Source organism: Amblyomma maculatum, chromosome 6, assembly GCF_055883805.1.
Source record: "Amblyomma maculatum isolate TAMU_Amacu chromosome 6, ASM5588380v1, whole genome shotgun sequence".
Classification (NCBI taxonomy): Eukaryota; Metazoa; Arthropoda; class Arachnida; order Ixodida; family Ixodidae; genus Amblyomma; species Amblyomma maculatum.
This window is the reverse complement of record NC_139349.1, coordinates 42,365,041-42,375,080: the sequence shown is the minus strand read 5'-3', so window position 1 is coordinate 42,375,080 and position 10,040 is coordinate 42,365,041. Positions and strand designations below refer to the sequence as shown.

Below are 10,040 nucleotides of genomic sequence, written 5' to 3'. Positions count from 1 at the left end.
TTAGCAACGCTGTTGCTATGAAAACTCGGGCCACTAGCAACAGCGTTGCTAAGGGCCCTAGGTAAGTGAGCGTCGCGAAGAAGGGGTAAAGGAGGAGGAGAGACATTGCAGCGTCCGGTCGCGACGCGGCCGCGCCGGCTTCACAAAAATGACGTCAGGGCCTCTCCCAAGTTCTTTCCTTCCTCCATGGGCTGAAACATGGAGGCTAACCAAAAGAATTCTACTTAAGTTGAGGACAACCCAGAGGGCTACGGAACGAAAAATGGTAGGGGTAACATTAAGAGATAGGAAGCGTGCAGAGTGGGTCAGCGAAATAACTGAAGTTAGCGACATTCTAGTGGAAATTAAGAAGAAATGGGCATGGGCAGGACATGTAGTGCGAAGAGAGGATAACCAATGGTCGTTTAGGGTAACAAACTGGATTCCAAGGAAAGGAAAGCGTAGCAGGGGGCGGCAGAAAGTTAGGTGGGCGGATGAGGTTAAGAAGTTCGCAGGGGTCAAGTGGATGCAGCTAGCACAGAACCGGCTTAAGTGGAGAAATATGGGAGAGGCCTTCGCCCTGCAGTGGGTATAGTCAGGCTGGTGATGATGATGATTTTTACAAAACTGCTTCGACCTCGTTTAGGAAATAGAGGCTGCATTTAATTAAAAATAAGTTTGTCACAACGAACTAACAAACCCACATAAAACTAATAAATATATATTTCTGAGATCCAAAGGAAATTTCACATCTGAACGCAGAAACAGTGTTATAGGAAACAGTTTATTCCCATCGAAGCACTAAGAGAAAGGAAGAGAAGAAAAAACAATCTTCACGTCAACTTTTTCGTTCACAGTTCTAGCAAAAGCTTCACGTCTTGACCGGTTCTCCTGTTCCGTCAACTTTGAAGCCCTGCTTCTCAAGTTCCGCTCTGCAAGGCATCAGGAGAATGCATCAGTACATCAGAGAGGGATGTGTAAAGCTACATCACCGAATAATGCCATTGCATACCTCAGCTGCTGACTGAAGTCATCTTCATTGTTGTCATCATCCCAGTTGTCTTCCCAAACATTAACATCTTGCGAATCTTCTGCTTTCGCTGTCCACTCTACAGAAAGATAAAAGCTAGTTACTTGGGTCAAACACAATCACGATCATGATCACAATACAGTTTCAACTCCACTGTAGTTCTCCCCAGCCAACTATCCACTCCTTGCCTATGTGCGTGTGCAGAACAAATATATACGATTGCAGTTCCGGCGACTTCCAGAGTGGCCTAAAACCAACAAAAATAATCCCGGCAGCATTAATAACAGAGGAATGCTATGGACACAAAAATCGTGCAAAAATACTGGATACGCTATGTGCACGAAGCTACACAGCCGCTGCATCAACTGGGCGGCACACGTTCGGCGCCTGTGTCTGTGTTCAGTTTTGTTTCTCGCTCCATGACTATCGCCTGTTGCCTCAGGACTGCTTGGGACACTGGAACATCAGTAAGCATTTTTCGGCTGTAATTATGGTTACCGATGGCTCTGCCATGCGCAATGGCTCGGTCATGATGGATGCGAAACGCGAGGAGCCCGCAGGTTCAATGTCAGCCGCTATTACTGTCATGCTTCGATAGACACAAACTGCAAGGCGTCCAGTGACTTAAAAGAATACCAGTTAGCCACGGAGATGCAGCAGCCCCTTCCATTACCACTCAGGTTACGATGAACACCATTGTGCGCTTTTGGTAATAACAGTCGCTCTAACCACTGAAGAACCGCGGTGTGGCACTTAATGAAGCGGCACAAGCTTCTTGCTGCCAGAGAGCGTCGAAAGTGTTGGGCAGCAGCTGTTTAGCGGAAAAGTTCAGTTATATACGACAGATTGGTCAGCTAAATATGAATAACACCTGCAACTTTTTCCACTTTTTGTCCTACTCTCAGGGAGCAGTAATAAAGCCATTTAGGAGCACCTTCGGAGCAATAAAATGAGAGTTTGTAGCATTTTAATTATGTTTTGGAACATGTTTCTAGGGTTAAACGCTTTTAATAATGGCAAGTTTTGTTTCTGACATAAAAAATACCCGATCTGATTCTTTTCTATTTAACTTTCAATGCTTTGCTGACTACAGTCGCATATGTCTAATAAGACAAAACAAACAGCCTTACAGTAACACAACTGACCTGACGAATTGGAAATGACTAGCAGCAAACTGAATGCTTTTTTCTACCCTTCATCACTGAACTAAGTCAGACTATTTTAACACGATAGATTGAAACGTGGAGTCTACCACTCTGATGTGCTCAAGCACCACCACTAATTTGGAATTCACATCAATGACCAGCGCATCTCCGCTCTTCTTGTACTACATACAAGGAGAGCGGAGATGTGCTAGATGTAGTTGTACCTTCAGGAAAGATAGAGAGCACACAAGAGCAGCTTTCTTCTCCCAATTCTTTTGCTTTATAACCTTCTGCCAGTGACTCACGTTTTCATCTGGGTGACGCTGGTGCTTCGTTAATTTTAACCCATTGGTGATAGACGCTGTGTGGCTTTAAAACATTCTTGAGAACATGTCTAGTGAATGGAGTCTTTATGACATCACCCCCTTACGCTTTAAGTATGCTTTTGTGTGACGACATAGGCCTGATATGCTTGGTACTAACAAAGAGGCGTGAAGGTGAAGTACCAGCTTATTTTCACAGCTGAGCCCTCAGAACAACTTGAGTTGCTCTGCACTGTCAGACACTACCAACCACTACCAAGGGTGTGCACCAATTACGGAAAAAGGTGTCGTGCCTATTATGTTCCCTATCACTTCAATAGATTGCCAAATGAAATTGTATAGCTGACTTCTCTTGCTCAAGTTAAACGAGGAGCTAAAAACTGGTTATTCAGTCAAACTACACAGCATGCTGTGTGAAAGTGTTTTTGCCCTGTACTATATTGTATGATGTACCTTTAGTTTATTATTGTTTATTTTGGCACGAGGCATGCGCCCGTCAAGTGCTGTGGCCCGCCCATAAGTGCTCCTGCGGGCACGAGAATGTACGCTGTATTGATGAATGGTAATAAAATGTATGTAGAACTTTTATAATAGGTCAAGGTACCCTCAATGACTGCTTCGCTCACTTCTCTCCCCACCGGCAATTAAAAAGGCTTGGAAAAGGTGCTATGTCAAGTGCACAAAACATTTTTTCATAATTATTTCTCTCCAATCGCTTGTGACCTGTTTTAAATTTACTTTCAAATTTGTTATGCTCTATGCTTTTCCAGTTTATGAGACTTTTATGTATATTAAGCTCAGCGTGGGGTGCATTATGGCTGTCACCATTGTGCTGCCTTTGTTTCGACTAAAGCGGCCCCCAGAGCGTGTACATGGAGCTCGCAGCATGCCACTGCCCCAATGTGCTTCTCACTGTCACTTAAAACTGCATTGAATTCCTTTTTTCGGGGAAATATCAATAGCACTCTGTGTAGAAAAAATCCGTGTTCTGTTAATTCTGATGACAGAACATCGAGGCAGCCGGGCAGTTTTGGAGCAGTATGGAGCAGCATCAAAGTGTGTTGCTGGGCGAGTTGGTGACTGATCATAGTGGTAGTATAGAGCAGGAAAAGCAGTTTGGAGCAGAATGGAGCAGCGCTTCCACCCCTGTACTCTCGACGTGGTCAAGCTTAGATGCGACGTGGGTGCACCGCTGACTGAACTTGCCGATGGGGCTTGAACAGCATCACGCACAGTGAAGCCGATGCAACAAATCATGAAGTAAAAGTAAAGCAATATGCTTATCAATACACAACACGTAGCAGGCGGGTGCGTAAGCAGGAGCGGTGTTACGGCTGGATGAAAGGGTCATTGCCTCCAAATAAAGAGTCAGTAAATATGAATATCGCACAGCATAGTATGATCGAAGCACGGGAGAGCGAGAAAACGAGCAAACATTATGAAGATGCGTGCCACAGCTTACTGCGCAAAACATTCAGGATTTGTACAGTGATTTCAGGACGATAACACTTCGCAGCAGATGACAGCGGCTGGCAAAAGCAGCCACAGCCATCAAGCCGAGCCTCAAAAGCATCAAAAAAAAAAAAAAAATGCGACGTCTCATACTGGCGTCTCAGTTTACCCTTAGCCTCAGACTGGGATCATCTAAACAAACAGTACACCAGTGAGGCAAACAATTTTGTGCGCATAGCATGTTTTGGCACTTCGGCTATTCGTACAATTTGTGCATAAGTAACTGCGGGCCCATTTTGAGGATTGAGAGTCGCTGATGGCAGACCTAGGATGAAGGTAAATATACTCAGAACGTCGAGTACTTTTTGTCCTAACAGAAAACGAGCAATAAACCTGATCTATATGCGGCGATTTGCATGTAGCTACACTGGCTACATTTTAGGAAAGCAAGGAATCCTGCTTGCTGAGCACATCAGTTCTAGAGCACGCACCATAACAATAGTACGCATGCTCTGACACCGTGACAAAGCGCAATGGGGTCTACCGGTACATCGTACTCTGAAGCAGTACGTCATCTAGACAACAACGCAACAGCAGGTTATTACTGTCCTGAATATCGCACCGCGATGTATAGCGTACCTTCGGTAGGAAACTCCTCAAACTCGTCATCCTCTTCGAGAAGCCCCAGATCAACTTTGGCTTTCGCGTTTTGGTCAGCCATTTTAGCAAGCAAATGTAAAATGAGGCATTGTGGGAACGTACCGAGTAAATTCAGCCACGCCGTTGCGCCGCAACATCACTTAAATAAATTTTTAGACTTAAAGAACCATTTTAATAATTGCTTATAGTATATATTTCCTGGGGTTTTAGGTTTATGTTCTAGAAACAACAATTTAAAATAAAAGCAAATTACTAAAACCCACATCCATGGCGTCCATGGTACTAGTTTCACATTCGCCGGCAAGCCATGTGTATGTGTGTATCGTGCCCATGTGTATACCCATGTGCTTGCTTGAACTCGCTAGCCTCTGCTTGATCGAGAACTCAAACTGCTTCGCGAGCGAGCTAGACGGTTTAGACTTTCTTGTTGATGACATTCACGCGTTGTCTTCAGAGAAAGGCATTTAGTTGCAATGCTGAGAGACCGTTGTGGAAGGTTATCTTTTATGGATCGGACAGCTTCTCATTGAGGAGTCTCCAACTCTTGAACGAGAACAGGTACAGTTTTCTTTGTTTTAGCTTTATTGCATTTGGTGAGAAGGCGTGCCGTTTTTGAAACCTCGTTGAAAGACTGCGCAGGTTCTGGGTGGGGCTGAACTTGAGAATAGTGTCGGCAAGAGGCACCAGTGTGTAACAAGGTCAGGCATGAGCACATTGGGATCACGTAGGAATTTTTGAAAGCTTTATTTGTGCAATGCTGACATACTAACAACAAACAGTCTTATCAACTCGATGGACGAGCATCTCATTTCCCATGGCAGTTGACAAATCTCTCATCAAATCCACGTTTTTGACGGGCGGACTCAATTAGTTTACTGGTTTCATCAGCAGTGTGAATACCTCTAGAATCGGTAAAATTATAGTCCCGATCGTTCGCGACTGAGAGGATTCGGTGGCGTAGCAGCGCCGTCATTTTTCGGTGCTCGTGAGGAATGTGCTGTCGATCTGTTCCTTTGGATCGTGTCCTGTAAAAATTTTCGCAGTAATCCATAATGCACATAGAAAGTTGTCTCGCTCTAGCTGCGCAGTAATTGAGTCGTAAGTTGGGTCATATGAGAGAAAATTATATTCAGAACTCATTCAAGACAAATATGCAAAAATTGAGAATCACTAACAAAATCGGGGCCACTTATAACTACCACCCTTTGATGTCAGTGTCCCAACTGATTCCAACTGAACTTTTTATTCTTTGCCTTATTTTGAACGGGCAGTCAAGTCGTAAGCATAGCGCGCAGGAAAGTTTATGATGGTAAAATTTTCCCAGCACATCTCGGATTCTGGTTTGTTTTTGAAGGCACTTCAGTACACTCCTGCAATTTGTTAAAATGATCAAGCTAATAAATATAAGCAACAAGTGAATAACAAGCAACTGTTATTCATGTCGCATCTGATAAATTAACACTGATGCAGTAATAAGTGCCCAGTGTGCTGGGAAAACGCTCCATGATGCCATGTATTCCTGCATATGTATTCCAGCAGCATGTTCAAACCTAGCACTAGCCCCAAAAGCTTTGAAATATTCCTGAGCTTGGTTTGGCTGCTGACAAGCCCATCTTCAAGTCAGAGGGCAAACAACCTCGAATTAGTTTTTGTATTTCCATTTGTCGTTGCTCAAGTTGTGACTACCACTAGGGTACAATACGAAACGTTTAATGTTGCTACTTCCAACTTGAGTGCTCCATGCTGTCAAAATAACAAAAGGTCTTTGGCAGCACTCGGCTATGCCATAGTACTGTTATTTCCTAGAGCTGGCTGATTTAACATAATGAAAAGGTTTCTTGAAGAATGCAGGATTATTCAAATACCCTGTTAATAATTGACTGGTACTGGCTTTACATGGCAGCAACTTGTTGCAGTGCATGCGGTATCATTAACCGCTCCATGGTAATGGGGTGTTTCACATTAAAACCACACGTGATCCTGATGATATTAAAAATTGCAAGCAGATTGTGACATTGTGCCAACATGTTCTTTGTTCATTTCTTCAGGCTGAAAAAAACTGAGCTTCCTGAAGTTATTGACACGTTGAAAGTTGTATGTCCAAAGGTAAAGCATTTCTCTTCTTTGTTTCCCTGTCTACTCTATGTGGCACTTGCATAGAATTCGGCCTGGTTGATGGCATTAGTGCAGGAACAAGTGGCGTCTTTTAGTGTTATCGTGTTATTACTATGCTCTCAAGCATATTAGACTTAAAGAACACTGCATCATCATTGGCATTCGGTCTAGCGTGTTTTAAAAAAGTGGTTCTGGTATGTTGCCTTCTATAATTCTGTTGGCTTAGCTGTCTTTGTGTTCATATTAGTATTTTTTCATGAGAGAGAGTGCTTATTCTGCTACAGAGAACTTTCTACGGAGAAATTTCCATCTGTTATCCTTTTGCTGTAGTAAAATGTCCATGCAGGTTGGTTCATTTCAACAAAAGGTATGGCTGCGCGAATAGGTATTCTGTACTCGTGGTGTCTTTTTCATTTCTAAGTCTCTGCTCTTGTCTTACTCATGCAGTCGTATATTTCACCAAGATTCTATTGCTTTCCTTTCTTGTTGATATTTGCAGTATATGGCAAGAACACGGTAACTGATACATTCCTTTCTTCTTTTCTGTGTCTAGATTTACATATGTGCTCTGTACTAAGGAAGCAAATATAATATGCTAGCTTCCTTTTTCTGTTTTGCTATCAAAGGCTTTGCAACGGGAGCAAGCTTTTTGTGCTTGCTGTAGTAACCACAATAAATTTTTGCTATCTTGCTACCACTTGTAGCTTTTTTGTTCATGTGTTCCGGTTTCTTTTTAGCTCAAAGGCCCTGTGGCTGATTATGCACATAAAGAAAACCTCACAGTTCATGAATGGCCCTACACTGTGCCTTCTGGTGCATTTGACATTGGAGTTGTGGTTTCGTTTGGGCACTTGATCCCCGAAAACAGCATCCTTGCATGCAAGTAGTAAGTCTCGCTTACCTTTGCATTGCTTGTACCATTTACATATACTGTAATTTCAGTATGGCAGTTAAAGTCTGCATGATGTACAGACTGTACGGAGTGTAACCTATATGCTAGAGAGATGGAAGGCTTACTTGTGCCTGCATAGGCTTGTGATGATTATCAGGTATAATTTGAAAACAGTCCCCACCAGTGTGTCTTACAAATTGAAGCCTGTTCATGCACTCGCCATTTATTTAACTCAACTGTTTGTACAAGAGCATTGTGAGTGGACTCTTTCTGTACTACAAAAACATAAACTAGCATGTGTGCTGTTTAGAGTTACGGGTTTATAGAGGAAACACATTGTTTTGTTTCACGTCAAATTGCCTCTCAAGTTCACCCTAGCTTTAAGAGAGCCGTGTTTCATGACTTTGCACGAATGTGACTGATTGCAGGTGTGTGTGTACCTGTTATTTTTATTCCTGCATACTTTATGACATAATGGCATCATCTTGCATCTTTTTTTTTTCTTTTCATAATATACTGTAAAAAACCCGCCTCCAGTTTTTGTCCATGTTATCAAAATGTATACTGCACTATAGTTGAAGATGGCATATTCAAAATTCTAAATGCGAGAGAAAACATGTATAATCACTTTGTGATTTCAAACTATTAAGAACCCTGAAATTATGAGTCTTTCACTTGCTCATGCCATTTCAAACTGTGGGGAAAAAAAATATGGTCTTGGATACCCATGACAACGTGCCCATGACAAAAAAATGTAGTGGAATATACTAGGTGTTTCAGTGAACACTTGCAAAAATTTTTGAATAGGGAATTCAAAGAAAAAAAAGATTGTTAGAAACAAACTCACAGTGGTGGCGGATGCAACTTACTGAAGAAAAAAATAACTTCTACTTATTATCTAACTAATAAAAATATCACTTAATCTTATTTGACTGTGGGGTAGTTAGTGCCAAAAAAACTCGTAGTGGCGGCGGACGCAGCTTAGTTAAAAAAGAAGCTACTACTCATTAGCTGATTAACTAACTAAATATCGCTAATTAACTTCATAATTGAGACAGTTGGATAGTTAGTGCCAGTGGAAAGTTTGAAGTCATGGATAGTACCTTTCCATATCAGTTTTTGAAGCGAAGGAAATGTCATTTTTTAAAGCCCTGCAGCATTCGGAAATTTGATGCTTTCTGTGGCACAAAACTAAAACTGAGTGTATTAGTACCCGAGAAGCTCAGGGGATGCCTGTCATCCGCTGATGACATGTAGAAATGACTATGGCATCAGATTTGAGCTGCTTGCTCTACTGTGCTGTGTCATGCAGTTTCTTTTGCACCATTGCTCTTAGAAATAATGATCTTGTACTTGGCAGTGACTGTACTTTTTCCGGCACCAAGCGGTCAAGCAAAAGAATGTAATGCATGACGTGGCATACTAATAGTGCATGCAGATTTAATAGGGGTCCATAATCTCTGTCACACATCATCAGTGGATGTCGCACTTGTACAGAGCTTTCCTCTACTCATCACTTCTCAGTGGGAAAAAAGAATGCCCCATTTTTATCACTATGCGCAGCTTTAGAAGTTTTTCTTCGTTTAAATAACTGATATAGCATTGTCTTGTCCATAAATTTAAACTCCTAGTTGGTACTAACTGCCCAACTGTGTTAATTCAAAAATAACTAATGAGTGAGTTTTAGTCAACTAGCTATTAATGAGAGGAGCTTTTACAGCAAATTCTCTCTCGCACGACTGAGTTTGTTTCTGAAACTTTTTTTTTTTCAAACACCCTATATTTATGGATTTCGAAAATGTTCCCTGAAATAGCCACCATACTATAAATATGCGCATAAAAGGAGCAGCAACATTAGTTGTGCATTAGAATCTGTTTTCCTCAAATCACTATTTTATGATTTTTACAGACAAATAGCATTTGTACCATATGTAATGCTCAAAAATCATAAACCTCTGTGGTGTAGCTCTGAGTATCCTTCATACCTGCTTTTGTGACTTCGTGCTGCATTGCATTTTACTTTACTGGGCATTGTTTAGTACTTCTATCTGGTGTGGAGTCGCAGCTAGGTTACAGTGAAGGAAACCCGATGTATGGGGCCTGCAGTTTTATGAGCATTGTTCTGCCCTTGCACAACAGATATTATTTACTTAGTAAGCTTCTTACTTACTTATTAGTGTGCAGCTCCAGCCTTTCTTTCTTTGTTCTTTGCAGCGGCATGATAAATGTTCACCCTAGCCTGCTTCCAAGGTGGAGAGGCGCCGCTCCACTGGTGCACACGCTTCTCGCTGGTGACATCACATCCGGCATCTCAGTGATCACTGTGGCACCGAAAAGGTATGAGAACAAGCACATTGTTTCTGTTCGCTGCTGACATTGTCATATCTGGAGCATGGCTGAAATCAAGATTTTTCGTAATCAACTAAAGGCACTCTCCACAAGTA

At 42.1% G+C, this 10,040-nt stretch overlaps 2 protein-coding genes across 3 annotated transcripts in view; one reads left to right on the top strand and one right to left on the bottom strand.

Annotated features, from left to right (window-relative positions):
* Positions 1-744: 744 nt before the first annotated feature.
* Sem1 (Suppressor of exocyst mutations 1) lies at positions 745-4,692 on the bottom strand. The gene is made up of 3 exons (XM_084606532.1): positions 4,569-4,692; positions 992-1,088; positions 745-911 (listed from the first exon to the last, which is right to left on the bottom strand). The coding sequence occupies exons 1-3, from the start codon at positions 4,648-4,650 to the stop codon at positions 851-853; spliced, it is 240 nt and encodes a 79-aa protein (XP_084462658.1). The 5' UTR covers positions 4,651-4,692; the 3' UTR covers positions 745-850.
* Positions 4,693-4,863: 171 nt separating this feature from the next.
* The window catches only part of LOC146185618 (methionyl-tRNA formyltransferase, mitochondrial), a 28,185-nt gene continuing 23,008 nt past the window's right edge, over positions 4,864-10,040 (top strand). The window contains exons 1-4 of one of the 2 annotated variants that reach the window (XR_014708008.1): positions 4,864-5,147; positions 6,638-6,695; positions 7,442-7,590; positions 9,811-9,933. Coding sequence is in view for 1 of the 2 variants with exons in the window: in XM_084606531.1 (XP_084462657.1) it covers positions 5,020-5,147; positions 6,638-6,695; positions 7,442-7,590; positions 9,811-9,933 (458 nt within the window). In the remaining variant the exon portion in view is untranslated. The remainder of the gene's footprint in view (positions 5,148-6,637; positions 6,696-7,441; positions 7,591-9,810; positions 9,934-10,040) is intronic. The other variant, XM_084606531.1, reaches the window with a different exon arrangement.